At 44.2% G+C, this 20635-nt stretch overlaps 1 protein-coding gene across 4 annotated transcripts in view; it reads right to left on the reverse strand.

Moving 5' to 3' along the window:
* Positions 1-18401, reverse strand: part of RSPH9 (radial spoke head component 9) — a 68240-nt gene extending 49839 nt beyond the window's left edge. For 3 of the 4 annotated variants that reach the window (XM_079148520.1, XM_079148518.1, XM_079148517.1), the window contains exons 1-4: positions 18033-18401; positions 7612-7777; positions 4495-4624; positions 3921-4067 (exon numbers count right to left, since the gene is read on the reverse strand). In XM_079148520.1, the coding sequence (XP_079004646.1) occupies positions 3921-4067; positions 4495-4624; positions 7612-7777; positions 18033-18259 (670 nt within the window). In that variant the 5' untranslated portion in view covers positions 18260-18401. The remainder of the gene's footprint in view (positions 1-3920; positions 4068-4494; positions 4625-7611; positions 7778-18032) is intronic. The other variant, XM_079148519.1, reaches the window with a different exon arrangement.
* Between the last annotated feature and the right edge of the window lie 2234 nt (positions 18402-20635).

Raw genomic sequence — 20635 nt, forward strand, 5'->3', positions numbered from 1 at the left:
CTGTGTTTCCAGGGCTTTGGCTAGAGCATTGCCCTGAGAGAGGGGCCTTTTTCCCAGCTCTGCCACTCCGGGCACCCCTCCTCAGATGCAGAGGCCCTGGCCTGTTGCCATCCTGATCAGGCATCTCCAGAAAACACTGCCTGGGGGAGATGAGGGTGGGGATGACAGAACAATGTGTTCCCAGGCCACTGTGTTTGGTAAAAAGCACAGCCCAGGAAGGTACTATTCCCTAGCCTTTGTCACTCCCACCAGACCCAGAGCATCATCTGGGGCCAGCTTCTTATCAAGGCACAGTCCCTCCCTGACTTTGGTCCCCACAGCCCCCTTACACTAGGAAAGACAAGACCACATTCCCCTTTGCCCACACAGGGAGGGTGGCTTGCAGCCTCCCTGGACCACGTTCTGCCCTGGAGAAAATGAAATCCTAGAGCCCACTGCCAACCTGGGCCCTCATCATTCATGTAAGGGCTAAGTGTGCAGCTGCCCTCATACCAGCCTGCCTGCCCTAGGGCTTGGTGACCTCTTACCTCTACTAGAAAAGGGGAGTCTCCCACCCAGAGAGCAAGGAGAAGCTGGAGAAGCAGCAGGACAGGAGGGCAGTGCCTAGCAGGCTGACGGGTGCTGGCAGAGTTAGCAGCATGTGAGGGGCAGGCTAGCCAATGGCACTGCCTCCTTCCCTCCCATGCATTCCTGTTACACTCCTGTCCTCATCCCTGGCTCAGCTGGTCACGCAAAAAACGCACAGACTCAAAGTGCCAGAAGTCACACAGCATCTACCTGAGGAGCTAGGTGCTGCTGTCACCTGTACCCACTTTCTTATTACACAGACTGAGAAGGCTGGGCCTGGCCAGTTGCTGTCACCCCTTTTAGGACTCAGGGAAGCAGTCTGGTGTTTCGGTTCATAGTCCCTGGTCTCTCCTAAGTCTCAAACGCCCCCTCCTTCCACTGGCAGCTTCACTTCTCCACACTTTGAGGATATGGTGGTAGATCAAGGAAGGGCCTCCTACAAGGGGCAGGTGGTCCTCCCAAGTGTCCTGGGCCCCAGGGCTCTCACCTTGCTAGAGTGGGAATCTCACATAAGGGTGTACTTATAATTACATTTTCCTGCCATCCAGGTAGAAAGGCAGTAGATAGAGCTCTGAAATTAAGATTGTGGGAGAAGGCAGGCCAGGCTGGGGATCAGGGTTGTCCAAGGACAGCAGATGGCTTGAAACCCTCTCCTCAGACCAGCCTCTCCCTCCCAGTAAGGATTCCAAGGGACTTGAGCTCAAAGAGCTGCTGCACACACACCAGAAGACTGATCCTGGCACCATGTTCCCCATCCCTCTCTAATGCCACTGTCTCACTTGTACATTCCCCAACCAACACAGCAGCTTTCAAAGACGCTTTCCCGGCAGCAGGCCCCTTGCTGCCCTCTGCTGCTCATACCGGGCATCACTGCTGAAAGCTGGCTTGCGAGGGAGCCCCAGCTTGCACCTAGCCCTTCCTGCCATCTGCTCTAGCCCAGAGTGGAGCAAGGACAGGAGCTCTGCCCTCCAGCCCTCCTGTTCTGCCTCCTTCACTGCTCTGCCTGATCCCCTCTGTTCCCCAAGACACCAATGATCCCGTCTTTAAGGCGCCTTCTAGCCTACATTGTCCCTTTCCAGACTGTTTCATTTGATCTCCCCAAACCTCTGTTATGCAAAGGAGGTGTGTGTCTCATCCTGAGGGCACCAAAAGGGCCTGGCATGTAGCAGCTGCTCTGTGGCTGAAAGGTTCAGGAGCACTGAACAGCAGAATACTGTCTAGACCAAGTACTCCATCTCTGTCACCTAGCGCTCCACCTGTTACTTAGCTACAACCCAGGGTCAGAGAACTCAACCATGGCCCTGAATCCACCAGGAGGATGATGCTGCCACCCCAGAAGTCGGCAGTGGCCCCTAAAGCCACTGGATCCCAGGGGATGGCATGACAGCCCATAAGGACATATTGGCCCCAGGTAGCATCCATCTCCTTCCTCTTTTTAGCCACATCTGGCCCAGAGACAAGTTGTTGAACTCCTGGCCTATCTCTATGGGCTCAGAGAGTAGGAATCCAGGGGCCTGACCAACCTAAACCACACCTACTCAGAGGTGGCATGAAGTTCCCCTGAACAATGCCTCAGATCTAGGTGGGGGGAAATGATCTTGCCTGGGCAGAGAACAGATGCCAAATCCCACCCTTTAGACAAGTCTGGGGTCCCAGGGAATACTTTCTTGGGGTTTTGGTCCTGCCTAGCAGCCCAGCCCATCTTAGATGTGGTCTGTCTAGCAAGGGAGTCCCCCAGCAGCTCATTCTACTCTTTCACTGACTGCTAAGTAATGGAGTCTGGGGGACAAATCAGAGCTATGTGCTGTCCTGACCATCCACAGTCCCCCACCATAAGCATGCCCCCCGACGAAACCTTCATGAGATAAAGCTGGGTCTGACTTCCTGCAGGCTTTCTGGTGGTGGCTCTGGGAGGAAGTGTTTGTGGCCTAGAGGCCAAGAGTAAAGCCAAGAGTAGCCCGCCTCAGGCCCGCCTGCACAGAAGCCAGGATCCCTCAGCTCCTGCACTAAGGACAAAGCAACTTGCCAGCTGGACTGGGAAGTAGAGTCCGCGGAGGATCCTGTAGCCCCGGGAACCACAATCAGGGCAGAAAGCTGAGGGCCGGTGAAATTTGCCCAGGTCCTAAGCCTCCCAGAGGCCTGATAGACTCACTTGTCAATTGGACACACCAGGGTGTCCGCAGAAGCCTTTAGGACAACCCCCAAAACTCTACATCTTATTTCCACTGCTGCAAGGAGAAACAGTGCTGGCTGAGCTGATGGTGTTTCCTTGAAAGACTTTGCTGCCCCCACCACCCCATCTGACTGACTTTAGTCTTGGCTGCAGAAGCCCTGGGGCTTTCCCTGCCCCTTCCACCATACAAAGGGAGAGCCCTGTCCTCCCACCCCACACCTCCAGCTGCAGGGGAAGAGGCTACGGACAGCTTCCCTGAACCAGGGGTGGGGTTGCCACCCTAGACTAAGGAAATGAGTTGTATGTAGATGGACAGAATATCTTTATTTAATTTTATGTGATGCTGAGGATCGAACTCAGTGCCTCACACATGGGAGGCAAATGCTCTGCCACTGAGCTACAGTCCCAGCCCTTTTTATTTTTTGTTTTGAGACAGGGTCTTTGTAAGTTGCAGAGGCTGGCCTTGGATTTGCAATCTTTCTGCCTCAGTGTCCCAAGTAGTTGGTGACTTTTTTCTTTATTTTTTGAATTGGCAATACTTAGAAGGACTATGTGGTTAATAGTTAATGATGATTATCATGTATTCTTGAAAAATGAAAAGTGGATAAATGTTCTCATTGCAAAAATGAGAATTATGTGAGGTGATGCATTTTTAATTGACTAGATTGAACTATTCCACAGGGTATATAGAACATTTTTTTGACTCGTGTGTGTGTGTGTGTGTGTGTGTGTGTGTGTGTGTGTGTGTGTGTGTGTGTATTGCTAGGGATCAAACCCAGGGCCTTGCACATACTAATCATGTGTTCTACCACTGTGTATATATTTTAAAATATATTGTACATGAAAATACATATAATTTAATCTCTCAATCTGAAGAAAATTAAAATAGAATTTTTTTTAATTAAAAAAAAAGGTTTCTCTGAAAATCAAGAGACACTGAGACACTTTACATCTGTGGAAGTATCTCAGGAAAACAATCCCACCTTCTGTCATTGGAAAATATTAACCAATTGTCAACTACAACTAGGCCATAGGGAAACCCCAGCCTCAAGGGTCCATAGTAAGCCACCAATTCCTACATAGATCCTTGGTTCCAGTCTCAGAGGAGAAGGGCATATGGCATGGCCCAGTGCTCTGACCTGAGAGCAGATCATATATCCTCAAGATAATGAACTACTACCTTTGGGGATGTCATGCTCCAAGGAGTCCATGAAGTCCAGAGAGGGATCCAGGTCAGCCTTCTCAAGCAAGGTCTTATTCTTCAGGTCGACAGCCTCCCTGAAGTGGAAGTAAGAGCTGAGCTTCTTGGCTTCAGACAAGGAAAGTCCTAGGAAAAGAAGGCAGGCAGGGAAGATGGTCATCCAAAACCCCAGAGCCCCTTTCTGCATGGGGGGCTTTATGCTAAGGACTTAGTCAACCACTGCCAGAGAACTGAAGGGAGAAAAGGGAAAAGTCTGGTTCAGATCCTGCAGTGAGGAAAAGTCCAAGGACCGGGAAGGTGGGAAAGGCAGGTAGCCCAGACCTTTGTTCGGCAACCATGGTCACTCCCGCCCCTCAGGCACAGAAGGCCCAGGATCCAGTGACTGGGTAGCCCATGCCAACCACCAGCACCAGCTCATGGGGCACATCTTTCTAGGTGATGTGGCCCAACTTTCTTCTCCAAGGAGGGCAGGTCCACTCTGGTGTCCCAGACATATATCTAACTTTTGGGAAGAGAGGCCCACCTGTCCTGAGAGGGACTCCAAAGAACTCACCTTCAAAGGTTCGATTAACATTAGTGGGTCCAAAAGGGGTCTTAAAGAGGGCACCTCGGGGGATGATGGCCACCGCCTTGTCAATCTGGTCAATGATGGATACCAAGCGGGTCTCTTCCTTGACCTGAACCTGGGAAGAGCAGAAAGGAGCCATCCAGCCAGAGTGCTGTGTCCACTCACACCCTGGTACAAGGACCCTCTGAGTGGCCCTCTCACCTTAGTCACACAATATAGGTGCTAGCTAAGGCCACAGAAGTTCATGGTGGCAAGCCCTCGCCCTTACCTCCCTGCACATGTAAAACAGTTACATTTATATCCCTGGGAAGAGGGCCTGTGTACATGACAGTCAGGGATGAGAGGAAACCTTACTATACTCCTTTTTCTACCTTTGAATCTGGGACCATGTGATGTATTACCTAGTAAAATAAAAACTGATACAAAAATGCCAGTTGAGGTGTAGCTCACTGGTAGAGCACTTGCCCTGAGTTCCATCCCCAGCACCACCACTATACACACACACACACACACACAGTGTATATACATTCTTTCACCTCGGAGTACAACACAAATCCCTTTTCTTTCTTTTCCCCCTTCTTTTTTTCCTTTTTGAATTGGTGATAATTATAGGTGACAGAGTATTCAAAACTATAAAAAAATTCAGTCTTTCTCTCTGACCCCCAAGTTGCCTTCTCTCTGTCCCCATGGTGGAGACACCCACCATGGATGGTTTGTTATGTTCCCTTCTTAACACATACCATTCTGTCATCATGTTTAAGTCTTGCTTATTTTGCCTTCTTAAAATATGAAAGCAATCATGCTCCCTGTAGAATATTTGGATAAGACAGAAAGACATACCTAAGAGGATTAAAACCACTCATAATTCCACCTCCCAAAGATAATCACTAACATATTAGCATACTTCCTTCTATGTTTTTTATGCATATATTTAAAGTAAAATTAGAGTTACACTTTATATAGTTTCATATCCAGCTCATTATTTCCCAAGCATTTCCCCCATTTTATAAACTGCTTTTTTTTAAAATATTTTTTTGGTTGTAGATGGACACAATACCTTTATTTTATTCATTTATTTACATGCAGTGCTGAGGATCAAACCCAGTGTCTCACACATGCTAGGCAAGCACTCTACCACTGAGCCCCAATCCCAGCCCTTATAATCTTCTTACACAGGTGCAATTTGGTTATAATTAACATGAAGGGCACCATGAACAAAAGGACTGCATAGAGATATCTAGGCAAAAGCAACACTTGGCAGGGAAAACATGTCAACAGAGGCCTCACAGAGCCATGGAGCCACCTACTTCCCACAGACTGCTATCTTGCATGGTTAGCAAAGAAGAAAACTAACATTCAATAAGTGGTTGGCCAGGGGCTTTGAATATGCCACCTCAGTGAATCTGCACAAACTGCAAAGTAAATATTATCATCTCAGTTTTACAGAAAATAAAGCAGAGGCCCAGGAAACTGTGTATGAGGTGGGGGGTGTAGCTGTCACAGGCTTCTGCCATCACCTGGGTTCAAGTGCAGGAACTGGGTTTTGAATTCTGGCTTTGTCTAGCTTCAAAATTTGGGCTCCTTACATGTTGACCTAGCAATTCCATTTCTAGGAATTGATCCTTCAGATGAAGCACACACATTGGAAATGATGTAGGTACAAGGTCACTCATTGTGGCACTGCTTGTCACAGCTCACACCTGGAAGGTGACATTTCCATGAATCAGACACCGGCTAACTGCTGGCACAACCCACACTGGCACAAAGAATGGGGCAGCCCTTTAAGGCACTGGCACAGGAAGGTCTTCAGAAGACACTGTTAAGTGAAAACAGCAAGGTGCAGGACTGTGCAGATAACTGGCCTTCGTTTGTTCTGTGTCATGTACTAAAGGCAAAAAGAGAATTGGCGGATGTCAGGTGTTTGCTGAGGTTCGTGTTCACATGAACTGTCTCTGGAAGCAGCACTTCACACCTCAGTGTGAATTCGGATCCTGAAAAGATGCAGGTTTCTGATGGGGGGACACTCCTGACTCCCAGGACATGGTGAGGCTTCTGACCCTGCCTGCATTCTGACTAGAAAGCTGTGGACACACACACACACACAAAACAATTTCATTACTGTACCCCGAGGGAGGACTTGCTTAACTGGTAGACAGGAAAGACAGGAAACTTTACTATTTATCTTTATATACATTTATCTATCTGTCTATTTATCTATCTATCTATCTATCTATCTATCTATCTATCTATCTATCTATCTATTTATTTTGCAGGGGGTACCAGGGATTTAACCCAGGAACGTTTAACCACTGAGTCACATCCCCCAGCCATATTTTTATATTTTATTTAGGGTCTCATTAAGTTGCTTAGGGCCTTGCTAAGTTGCTAAGGCTGGCTTTGAACTTGCAATCCTCCTGCCTCAGTCTCCAGAGCCACTGGGATTACAGGTGTGCACTACTGCACTTGGCATCTTTATATATTTTTGAATCTTGGACCATGTGGTGTATTTTCTAGTATAATAAAAATTGATATAAAAATATAACAGGGTTGAGAATGCAGCTCAGTGATATGCTGAGGCACTGGGTTCTATCCTTATCACTGACAAAAATACACACACACACACACACACACACACACACAAACCTGAGCACCTTCCTTGATTTCAGCACAGACCCCGCCCCCCAGACTCCACAAGAACTGCCTGTCCTCTCTCCTCACTCTGTCCTTCAGGAGCTGTGTACCCCTGGGCAAGTCTGAACCTCTCTAAGCTTCAATGTCCTCCTCTCAACCATCTGGAAAGTAATGTCTCACCTTCACAGAATCATAGGGATTAAGGGAGATGATTCAAGGGCTGCAGCAAAGCACCAGGCACATCCACGTACTTAGTACCAACTGGGCAGCAGTGAACTTCGTGGTAATAGCCGTCGTTGCCCTGTTCTATTGGGCTGACGTGTGTGTGTGTGTGTATGTGTGTTTCATTTTGGTGTTGGAGATGGAACCCACAGCCTCATGCATGCTAAGCACATGCTTTACTACCAACTACAGCCCCAGCCCTAGGCTAGCTTCTGGATGACTCAGGCTGCCCACTACCCCTGCACTTACCACTACTTCTTCTTCAAAGACCTTGTCACCCTCATTCACTTTCTGGAGTTCGGTGTGTTCATACTCATGTGATGGGTCCCCCATGAAGCGGCCCTTCACCATGGCTGTCTGCACCACCATCTCCTCTGTGGCAGGGGGCAAGAGGCTCCAATCGGTGCAGTTCAAGCTGACAACAATATCCACCATCACCCCTGGATTCCAACACCCCCCTCACCCAGTCTTCCTTCCCCCTTCCTTTAGCCCTAGGTGTTCAAAAGAGCTGCTAGAACTTCCACCTTTCTTCCCTTCAAACCCTTAGAAACCCTCAATGTCTATCGCATGTACAGTCTATCCTCATATGTGATACAAATTTTATTTATGTACTTATTTATGAATGGTACTGGGGATTGGACCTAGGGGCACTTTACCACTGTTGCATCCTCAGACCTTTTTTTGGGTACCAGAGATTGAACTCAGGGGCATTTGACCACTGTGACACATCCCAGCCCTATTTTGTATTTTATTTAGAAACAGGGTCTCACTGAGTCGTTTAGTGCCTCACTTTTGCTGAGACTGTCTTTGAACTCAAGATCCTCCTGCCTTAGCCTCCCAAGCCAGGGGGATTACAGGCATGCACCACTATGCCCACCCTCAAATTTTATTATTTACTTTGAGACAAGGTATCACTAAGTTGTTGAGCCTTGAACTTGCTATCCTCCTGCCTCAGACTCCCAAGTTGCTAGAATTACAGGTATGTGCCATCAAGTATAGCTCCATTTTATTTTATTATTTTTTTTGTACTAAGGATTGAACCCAAGAGTGCTTAACCACTGAGCAACATCCTCAGCCCTATTTTATATTTTATTTTGAAACAGGATCTCATTGAGTTGCTTAGAACCTCCCTAAATTGCTGAGGCTGGCTTTGAATTTGTGATCCTCTGCCTCAGCCTCCCGAGCTGCTGGGATTACAGGTATATCTCACCATACCCAGCCATTTTATTTTTTTTAAGGTCACAAGAATTTCACATTCCGATGCCCCTCAACTTCAGTAAGGTCACATCCTGGCAAACCCATAGTAAGTTGAAAATATTGTCAAGTAAGAATGTATTGAACCTAGGAAACGTGGCTTAGCAATATCTAGTGGGAGCTGCAGCTCACTGCTCTGACCTGCATCCCAAGAGAGGGTCAGACTACATATTGCTATTCCAGAAAAAGATCAGTACTCAAATAGTTTCTACTGAATGAATACTGCTTTTGCACCATTGTAAAGTGGAAAGTTTTTAAGTCAAACCATTGTAACAGGGGTGATCAGTATGCTGAAATTATGAGTCTCTTCCTGTACATCTGGATTAAAATTCCAAATGAGTTTCTGGAAGGTGAACGTTGCTCAATCATGGGCAACCTGGCTTTGGTGAGCCCTAAATTTTGCTCAGCTTGCATCCAGAGCCAACAGATGGCTACCTCTTCTCCCATCTCAGGGAGGTCTAACCTGGGCTTAGACCCTCTCTTCCTCCAAAAGTTTCCAGGAGCGCAGGCCTCCCAGCCCCATCTTTCACTTCCTGCTTGAGTCCCCAACCTGGTCTCTGCTGTCTAAATTCTTTCACTATCCATAGGTTCCTGTCACTCAGGCTTCTAAAATGACAGCCCTTAAATCTGGGCCCCTCTAGAAAATGCTTTTCCTCCCTCCCACCTTTTCCTCAGCTCTGAACAATAATCTCAAAACAACAGTTTGGGCTGGGTGTGGTGGCGCACGCCTATAATCCAATTGGCTGGAGAGGCTGAGTTAGGAGGATCTCGAGTTCAAAATCAGCTTCAGCAAGGCCACGGAACTAAGCAACTCAGGGAGATCCTGTCTCTAAATAAGATATATATAGGGCTGGGGATGTGACTTAGTGTTTGAGTGCCCCCGAGTTCAATCCCTGATACAAAAAAAAAAAAAAAAAAAAAAAGAAAAAAGAAAAAACAAAAACAATTTGGGACTGGGGTTGTAGCTCAGTGGTAGAGCACTTGCCTACCATGTATGAGGCACTGGGTTCAAATAAAAATAAAATAAATAAAAATATTACGTCTATCCACAACTAAAAATGTTTTTTAAAAAAACTTGCCCTCGCAGACATCTTGGATAATCCTGGAAGCCATAGCTCTGATCTTTAGGTGGGGCAAAACCCATCCTGAGACGCCTGCTGGAGGCTTGAAGCTCCTTGTCAGGGGCTATTTGGTCTAGGATTGCACAGTGTCTGAATTGGGCACTGCTAATATTGATCTCCCCTTAAAGAAAGGGTTTTGGAAACCTATAGGGCCACTATAAGCCTATAGGGGGAAATCTGCAATACCCCAGATCTGCACTGCTAGAGGGGAAGATACATGAGCAACATGAAAAAACTAGGGAAGAAAATGATCCAAACAAATCTAGATTCTATATTAATAGAATCCAATAACAGTATGTTACAAGGAATGTCAGAAAAGGACTTCAGATTATAGGAGATTAAGATGATTCCCGAAGCAAAGGATGAGATAAGAGAGCAAATGCAGACAATGAATGATAATACCAATAAGCAGTTGAAAGAGCAACTGCAGGAAGCAAAAGATCATTTCAACTAAGAGACAGAGATTCTCAAAAAAAAAAAAACAGAAATCCTTGAAATGGAGGAAACAATAAACCAAATCAAAAACTCAATGGAAAGCATCACCAAAAGACTAGACCACTTGGAAGACAGAACCCCAGACAATGAAGACAAAATATTTAATCTTGAAAATAAAGTTGCCCAAACAGAGAAGATGGTAAGAAATCATGAACAGAATCTCCAAGAACTATGGGACATCATGAAAAGACCAAATTTAAGAATTATTGGGATTGAGGAAGGCACAAAGATACAAACCAAAGGAAAGAACAACCTATTCAATGAAATAATATCAGAAAATTTCCCAAACCTGAAGAATGAAATGGAAAATCAATTACAAGAGGCTTACAGAACACCAAATGCACAAAATCACAACAGGTTCACACCAAGGCACATTATGATGAAAATGCCTAACATTCAAAATAAAGATAGGATTTTGAAGGCTGCGAGAGAAAAGCATCAGATTACATATAGGGGGAGACCAATACAGATAGCAGCTGACTTCTCAACCCACACTCTAAAAGCTAGAAGGGCCTGGAACAACATATTTCAAGCTCTGAAAGAACATGGTTGCTAACCAAGAATCCTATACCCAGCAAAACTAACCTTCAGATTTGAAGATAAAATAAAATCCTTCCATGATAAACAAAAGTTAAAAGAATTTACAAACAGCCTGTGCTACAGAATGTTCTTAACAAACTATTCCATGAGGAGGAAATGAAAAACAATGGAGGTCAGCAAAGGGAGGAACTATCTTAAAGGGAAATCCATTCAAAGGAGAAACCAAGTCAAGTTAAAAACCAAAAATAAGCCAAATGACTGGGAATACAAATCATATCTCAATAATAACCCTGAAGGTTAATGGCCTAAATTCATCAATCAAAAGACATAGACTGCAGAATGGATTAAAAAGGAAGACCTGCAAGAGACTCATCTCATAGAAAAAGACATCCACAGACTAAAGGTGAAAGGATGGGAAAACCTACCATGCATATGGACTCAGTAAAAAAGCGGGGATTTCCATGATTATTTCAGATAAAGTGGACTTCAAGCCAAAGTTAGTCAGAAGGGATAAAGAAGGACATTTCATACTGTTTAAGGGAACCATAAATCAGGAAGACATAACAATAGTAAATATTTATGCCCCAAACAATGGTGCATCCCTGTACATCAAACAAATCCTTCTCAATTCCAGGAATCAAATAGACCACAACACAATAATTCTGGGTGACTTTAATGCACTGCTGCCACCACTAGATAGATCTTCCAAACAAAAACCAACCAAAGAAACCATAGAACTCAATAACACAATCAATAACCTAGACTTAATAGACATATATAGAATATCCCATCCATCAATGAACGGATTCACTTTCTTCTCAGCAGTACATGGAACCTTCTTGAAAATAGACCATATGTGATGCCACAAAGCAGCCCTTAGGAAATGCAAAAAAATAGAGATACTGCCTTGTGTTCTATCAGATCATAATGGACTGAGAGTAGAAATCAATGACAAAATAAAAAACAGAAATTACTCCAACACCTGGAGACTAAATAATATGCTATTGAATGAAGCATGGATAGCAGAAAACATCAGGGAGGAGATAAAAAAAATTCTTAGAGGTAAATGAGAATGATGATACAACATATCAAAATCTCTGGGACAATATGAAAGTGGTACTAAGAGGAAAATTCATTGCGTGGAGCGCATTCCAGAAAAGAATGAAAAGTCAACAACTAAATGACCTAACATTACAGCTCAAAGCCCTAGAAAAAGTAGAACAGAATAACAGCAAAAGTAGTAGAAGACAGGAAATAATTAAAATCAGAGCTGAAATCAATGAAATTGAAACAAAAGAAACAATTCAAAAAATTGACAAAACAAAAAGTTGGTTCTTTGAGAAAGTAAACAAAATAGACAAACCTTTGGGCACACTAACAGAGAAGGAGAGAGAAAAATTACTAAAATTTGTGATGAAAAAGGAAATATCACAACAGACACCACTGAAATACATAACATAATGAGAAGCTACTTCGAAAATCTGTATTCCAACAAAATAGAAACTACCAAAGACATTGACAAATTTCTAGAGACATATGCTCCTCCCAAACTGAACCCAGAGGACATACACAATTTATTTTTTATTTATTTATTTATTTATTTATTTATTTTATAATGTATTTTTTTTATTGTAAACAAATGGGATACATGTTGTTTCTCTGTACATGGCGTAAAGGCATACCATTTGTGTAATCATAAATTTACATGACATACACAATTTAAACAGATCAATATCAAGCAATGAAATAGAAGAAGCCATTAAAAATCTACCATCCAAGAAAAGCCCAGGACCAGACGGATCCTCAGCCAAGTTCTACAAGACCTTCAAAGAAGAACTCATTCCAATACTTCTCAAAGTATTCCAGGAAATAGAAAAGGAGGGTACCCTACCGAACTCATTCTATGAAGCTAATATCACCCTCATATCCAAACCAGGAAAAGACACATCAAGGAAAGAAAATTTTAGACCAATATCCTTGATGAATATAGATGCAAAGATCCTTAACAAAATATTGGCAAACCGTATCCAAAAACATATTAAGAAAATCGTGCACCACAATCAAGTGGGGTTCATCCCTGGAATGCAAGGATGGTTTAACATCCATAAATCAATAAACGTAATCCATCATGTCAATAGACTTAAGAATAAGAATCATATGGTTATTTCAATCGATGCAGAAAAAGCATTCGACAAAATACAACACCCCTTCATGCTCAAAACACTAGAAAAAATAGGGACAGTAGGAACATACCTGAACATTGTAAAGGCTATTTATGCTAAGCCCATGGCCAACATCATCATTAATGGAGAAAAACTGAAACCATTCCCTTTAAAAATGGGAACAAGACAGGGATGTCCTCTTTCACCACTTCTATTCAACATTGTCCTCGAAACTCTAGCCAGAGCAATTAGGCAGACTAAAGAAATTAAAGGGATACGAATAGGAAAAGAGGAACTTAAGCTGTCACTATTTGCTGATGACATGATTCTATGTTTAGAGGATCCAAAAACCTCCTCCAGAAAACTTCTAGACCTCATCAATGAATTCAGCAAAATAGCAAGCTATAAAATCAACATGCATAAATCTAAAGCATTTTTATACGCAAGTGATGAAACAGCTGAAAGGGAAATGAAGAAAACAACTCCATTTGCAATAGCCTCAAAAAAAATAAAATACTTGGGAATCAATCAAACCAAAGAGGTAAAAGATCTCTACAATGAAAACTACAAAACATTGAAGAAAGAGATTGAGGAAGACCTTAGAAGATGGAAAGATCTCCCATGTTCTTGGATAGGCAGAATTAATATTGTCAAAACGGCCATACTACCAAAAGTGCTATACAGATTCAATGCAATTCCAATTAAAATCCCAATGACGTACCTTACAGAAATAGAGCAAGCAATCATGAAATTCACCTGGAAGAATAAGAAACCCAGAAGAGCTAAAGCAACCCTTAGCAGGAAGAATGAAAAGGGGGTATCGCAATACCAGAACTTCAACTACAAAGCAATAGTAACACAAACGGCATGGTATTGGCACCACAATAGATAGGAAGATCAATGTTTTAGAATAGAGGACACGGACAAAAACCCAAATAAATACAATTTTCTCATACTAGACAAAGGTGCCAAAAATATGCAATGGAGAAAAGATAGCCTCTTCAACAAATGGTGCTGGGAAAACTGGAAATCCATATGCAACAGAATGAAACTAAACCCCTATCTCTCACCCTGCACAAAAATCAACTCAACGGATCAAGGACCTTGAAATCAGACCAGAGACTCTGCATCTTATAGAAGAAAAAGTAGGTCCAAATCTTCACCTTGTTGGCTTAGGAGCAGACTTCCTTAACAGGACTCCCATAGCACAAGAAATAAAAGCAAGAATCAATGACTGGGATAGATTCAAACTAAATAGCTTTCTCTCAGCAAAGGAAACTATCAGCAATGTGAAGAGAGAGCCTACAGAGTGGGAGAATATCTTTGCCACTCATACTTCAGATACAGCACTAATTTCCAGAATATATAAAGAACTCAAAAACTCTACACCAAGAATACAAATAACCCAATCAACAAATGGGCTAAGGATATGAACAGACGCTTCACAGATCTACAAGCAATCAACAAACATATGAAAAAATGTTCACCATCTTTAGTAATAAGAGAAATGCAAATCAAAACTACATTAAGATTCCATCTCACCCCAATTAGAATGGCGATTATGAAGAACACAAGCAACAATAGGTGTTGAAGAGTATGTGGGGGAAAAGGTACACTCATACATTGCTGGTGGGGCTGCATATTAGTGCAGCCACTCTGGAAAGCAGTGTGGAGATTCCTTAGAAAACTTGGAATGGACCCACCATTTGGCCCAGCTATCCCACTCCTCGGCCTATACCCAAAGGAATTAAAATCAGCATACTACAGAGATACAGCCACATCAATGTTCATAGCTGCTCAATTCACAATAGCAAGACTGTGGAACCAACCTAGATGTCCTTCAATTGATGAATGGATAAAGAAACTGTGGTATATATATATATACAATGGAATATTACTCAGCTATAAAGAATAATAAAATTATGGCATTTGCTGGCAAATGGATGAGATTGGAGAATATCATGCTAAGTGAGATAAGCCAATCTCAAAAAACCAAAGGACGAATAATCTCGCTGATAAGCGGATGATGACACATAATGGGGGAGTGGGAGGGGGGCAAGAATGGAGGAAGGAAGGACTGTATAGAGGGAAAAGAGGGGTGGAAGGGGTGAGGGAAGGAAAAAATAACAGAATGAATCAAACATCATTACCCTATGTAAATGTATGGTTACGCAAATGGTATGCTGTTACTCCATGTACAAACAGAAACATGTATTCCATTTGTTTACAATAAAAATACATTTAAAAAAAATGTTTTGCCCTGTGTAGGCCCTTCCCCTCCCTCACCACTCCAAGAACCTACTTGGGAGAAGGCCATCCATGACATCTAAGAACCCACAAACACATCTCCATTTCTATGTCCTCTGATATCTCCTTTCTCCCTCCTCCAGTTCGTCAAGTAATTCCAGAGATCAATTCTCACCTGCTATTTTCTCTTTGCCTTCCAGAGGCCCAGCTACACCCAGTGAGTATCCAAAATCCAGTCACCCCCACTGGGCCAAACTGCTATCCACTCCTGCCTGAATATTGCAATGGATGCCTATCTGTTCCCCCTGCTTCCACATCTGCTCACCTCTCGAACTATTCAAACCTAAACCAAATCATGTCACCTCTGGGCAAAATCTTATAATGGCTTCCCATTGAACCAAATCTTTTCATACCCCACAAGGTCCTGCATGATTTCTCTGCGCTCCTCACCTCTCTGATCTCACATCCTACAACACATTCCCTCCCTCACTCCTCTCTAGCCATGCTAGTTGCTATGGAGCTCCACAAACACACTAAACACACACTTGCATTGGGGCCTTCACACTTTTCTGGAATTCACTTTCCTCAGAGATCCACACAGGTCACTCCCTTAGTCACTTCAGGTCCCCTCTGCAGTGTCACCTGATCAGAGAGGACATCCCTGACCACTCTGTTTAATATAGTACTCCAAAAGCTGGGTGTGGGAGCACATGCCTGTAATCCCAGTTACTCAGGATGCCAAGGCAGGAGGATCACAAGTTTGAGATCAGCCTGGGCAACTTCTCAAAACTCTGTCTCAAAAACAAACAAACAAACAAACAAACAAAAAAAAAAAAACGCTAGGGATATAGCTTAGTGGTAGAGGACTTACCTAGCATTCACAAGGCCTTGGGTTCAATCCCCAGCACTGCAAAAAATAAAATAGTACTCCATCCTATTGGATGGAGGCACTTTATGAGGCAGTAATGTGTTGATGTGTGTTGTGTGTTTATCTATTTTGTCTCCACCTCCAAAACACACACTGCGATGTAAGCTCCATGAAGACAAGGTCTTTGTATCATTTACCACTGAATTCTTTGCACGTAAATCAATTTTTAGAACATGGTAGGTGTTCAACAAACACTTATACAATAAAATAAAATGAATCCCAAATCTCTTGTCTTCAGTATAAATTTTCCTTCTAGACGTTCTGCCTGTATTTTAACATGCCTTCTTATACCCTGCCCCCAGGAAACTCACCCCAAATTCACTAAGTCTTCCCAGGTCCTGCTGCCTGGATTCTCTCCTAGTGAGTGGTGCCAGCATTGGCTGCCTCCACCAGAGCTAGGGATGGACCTCAAACTCTTCCCATTAAGCCCATTACAGGTCCTGCCACTCTCCCACTTAAATCTTTCCATCCACCCCCACCACCATCACTTCCTCAGCTACTTTTCCCTATCAAGACCTTTCATCTGGATGCTACGATAATTCCTAAATGTTCCTTCACCACTTCCAGGCCGCTTTGCTCACTCAGATATGAGCAGGTTCTTCTTGCTTATAGCCCCTCAATGGCTTCCCTTGGTCTCTCTCCATCCAGTTCTACAACACCCCATGCTGCTGAGCCACCTCCAGACAGAATGCAAAACTGTTCCTCTTACTGGCACTTCTTTCCCCACACTAGCCTGGAGAACTGCTCACCTTTCAGAAGCAATGCAAGTTACTCCCTGAACGATCTTATTTGGTTGTTCTCTAGATGACCAGGGCACTTGGTATCCCTTTATATATACTTTACTGTTGCAGTTTTTAACACATCATGCTTTAATTGCTGAGTGACACATCTGTCCCCCTCCCTAAGATGTGAATGACTCCTAGACAGAGGCGCATCTTGGTCACCTTCCTAACCCCAAGTGAAGCACAGGATGCATCCAGTCAATATTGGATGGATGTATGCATAGGTAAATTAAGTCTTCAAACGACCTGCAGCTTGAATGAACTGGTAAATTTCCCATCATCGCTGTGGTTAGTCAAGAAGAGTCTTGATGACCCTGTATGGCAAGAGTCCAGGGAATTTTTCCTAGTTCTACATACCTCTCCCCATTTCGCCTATTTTTCTACTTCCAAAGCGCCTATCGCGGCACAGCAGCCCCTCCATCGAAGATGCTTCCAAGCAGCACCAACCCATCCCCCCGCGGCATCTGACTTTTCTCCAAACTAAACCCTTGGCAATTGCCAGGTCCGGCAGCTGACTTGGACCTGTCTCCTACTCCAGGTCTGCCTTCTCCAGGAAGTTCTTCATTACCTGGTCTCTCTTACATATTCATGTGCACCTTTCTCTCTCTCTCTCTCTCTCTCTCTCTCTCTCTCTCTCTCTCTCTCTTTCTCTGTTTTGTACCGGTCTTGAACCACATCCCCAGTGTTTATTTTTATTTTTTTGAGACAGGGTCTCCGCCGAGTTGCTTAGGGCCTTGGTAATTTGCTGAAGATGGCTTTGAACTTGCGATCCTCCTGCCTCAGCCTCCCAAAACTGGGATTCCTTGCGTGTGCCACCGCCCCCTCCCCCTCCCCGAGCTGGACCCCCACGCGCTCCCCGGCCCCGCCCTCTCAGACCTCGCCCGGCCACTTCCCTGCCCGGTCACACTCCTCAAGATCTCCAGGTTCCAACCATCCCAGTTCCCACCCCTCTACCGTCCGTTTTAGCCCCCAGGCTCCGCCCCTAGGCCTTTTCTCATTCTATCTCGCTCAGCTTCTGCCCACTCGCTTTCAGGAGACCATAAGCCCCGTCCCTTGGAGAACCGCCAGCCCTTTCCCTGCCTCTGGGTAGCCCTCCTGGATGTCCTCCAGCGGTCTCAACCGCCCCAGGTGCCGCCTCCACCTGTAGAGTGTCTTGCGTGGTGCGAGCTGGTCTTCAGTCAGCCCCTGTGCGATGTAGTAATCTGCGACGATGCCGAGGATGCGACCCCAAAACAGGACCCGATCGTACCGGTAGTCACGCTTAACTAGCAGGAGGGAAGTGAGCAGCGAGGCCCGACGGTCCGGGCTGAGGCCCTGCCCACTGCCCGAAGCCAGCTCCAGCGACAGGAGGAGGCTCTCAGCGTCCATCAGGCCAGCAACTCTGCTCAACGCCTGTCGGGTCGCTAGGAGTAGCCGTCTCCACGGAGACCAAGAACCCCGCCCCCCGTCAGGCAGGAAACAGGATTTTACCCACCCGACCGCTTACCGCCCAGCCCTTCTCCCACAGGAACTCTTGTTTAAGGTCTGGGTTTACATCAGACTCCTCCCTCTTAATTTACCTGTTTGGGACCGGAAGTCTTCAGTTGTTAAGGCGCGGCTTCCCTACTATAGGTAGGCTGCAGTGTGGGGTTGGTAGTCCCAACCCAGCCCAATTCCAGGGATATTTTGGCCTTCCCGCCCTTTCTCTTAGTCGACATAAATAATGCATTATATATGTAAATATACTGCAAAGGGGACTTGGGAAGAAAAACAATACAAAACCCCAACACTGACACTAGCTTTATTATTTCAGTCAGGTCATACTACTTCCGGGCCTTAGAATTATGTGAAGAACCCAAAGTATCTCCCAACCCAGGCCTGTTCTTAAAGAATGGACTCCACTCACTTCCTAATCTTTAGTCTTCATCAGATGTTCCTTTGTCTACTTTTTAAGTAGACAAATGAAGATGAGGCAATGGGAGATGTAGAGCTAACATGCTCAAAAAAGAATGGTGTGGAAAGGGGTACAAAAGGGTGACATTTACAGTCTGCACTTGCCTATCAACTACCACTTACACGTACCTACCTTGGGCTCAACAACTGTTGCTTTGAGACCCAAATGGTAGCAACAGATTAAAAGCTAGAACCCACTGCTGCTGCAGCTCTGCATTTCCTGGACTAGAAGCTAGTACTTCACAACCACCTTTTGAGTCCCCTGCCAGGCAAACAAGTTCCTCAGCAAGCTTGTTGCCAGGGAGAGGGCTTTAATGGTAATATTGATTTTCATTTCTGGATTCCTTTGGAGAAGATTTATGAGATCAGAATGAACTGGGTCCCAATCCCAAACCCACCGAGAAATAAGTGTCTAAATTATCCAGGTATTTCTTTGCTTTGTTTAGGCATTGTTTATGAAGGCTTTTAAAAAGTATATTCTTAGTTGTAAATGGACATAATACCTTTATTTATTTTTATGTGGTGCTGAGGATCGAACCCAGTGTCTCACAGGTGTTAGGCAAGTGCTCTACCACTGAGCTACAACCCCAGCCCCTATGAAGTCTTTTTTAAAATTAAATTTTATTTACTTATTTTTTGGTACTGGGAATTGAACCCCAGGGGCCTTTAAGCATCAAGCCACACCCCCAGTCCTTTTTAAGACAGGGCCTCACTAAATTGCTGAGAATAACTTGGAACTTGTGATCCTTCTGCCTCAGTTGCTAGAGTTGCTGGGATTATGGGCAAGTTCCACAGCACCTGACTGAAGGTTTTTAAAATAAGCATTTCAGGAAGTTGACTTGGCTTAACATGTCTTCCAAATCAAAACAATTTATAATCTCTTATTCAATAGCTCTCCATTCCCCTTAGTCAGACTTTTCACCTTTCCCAAAGTGGGAGGTTTGGTTCAATTTCTTTCTATAAGGTAATATTATCAGTACTGAAAAATAGTAAAAATTCCTGCTGGTGGAATATGCTACAAGTGGTCAAAGCACAGAAAAGAGCTCATATATTGTTTTCACTGATTCCGTATTTACCTATTAATGCCAGACTATATGTCAGGAACCAGAATCTGAAGAGATGAGAGTTCTGCAGCTTCCTAATGTTAATATCTTTGGAAGGGCAAACTCAGGCTATTTCAGAGTGAACCCAACAGGATGTGCAGCACCCAGCCTCTACGGCAAGGTGCACCAGATTTGAGGCCATGTTCTACCACTTAAGCTCCCCAGACCTCATCTATAAAATGGAGACAATAAAACATACATTGAAAGGTTCTTTGGATTAGATAATGTATTCTTGCACTTTATTCTTGTGGTACTGGGGATTAAATCCAGGGCCTTAAGCATGCTTGGCAAGCATTCTACCACTGAGCTACAACCCTAGCCCTATGCAACTGCTTAAAACACAATGCACAGGCAAATGGAGCTGTGTCCTAGCGTAGAGGCCATAAGCCTGCTATTGCAGGTATTGGGCTTTAGAGATAGAAGTCTCCCTTGTGGTTGTAGCAGAGGGACATACTGAAGTATGCTAAATTGAAATTCCATGTCTAGAGGAATAAATGCTTCAAAAAACAAGCTGGGCATGGTGGTACACACCTGTAGTACCAACACTTGAGAGGTTGAGGCAAGAGGATCACTTAAGCCCCAGAATTCAAGACTAGCCTGGACAACAAAGCAACAAAAAATAAAAAAAAAATTAAAATTAAACCAAAAAATTTAAAAAGCTTATTGTCTGGACGAGGGCTGTAGGTCAGTGGTAGAGCACTTGCCTAAG

Source organism: Sciurus vulgaris, assembly GCF_902686455.1.
Source record: "Sciurus vulgaris genome assembly, chromosome: 7".
In the NCBI taxonomy this organism is placed as follows: Eukaryota; Metazoa; Chordata; class Mammalia; order Rodentia; family Sciuridae; genus Sciurus; species Sciurus vulgaris.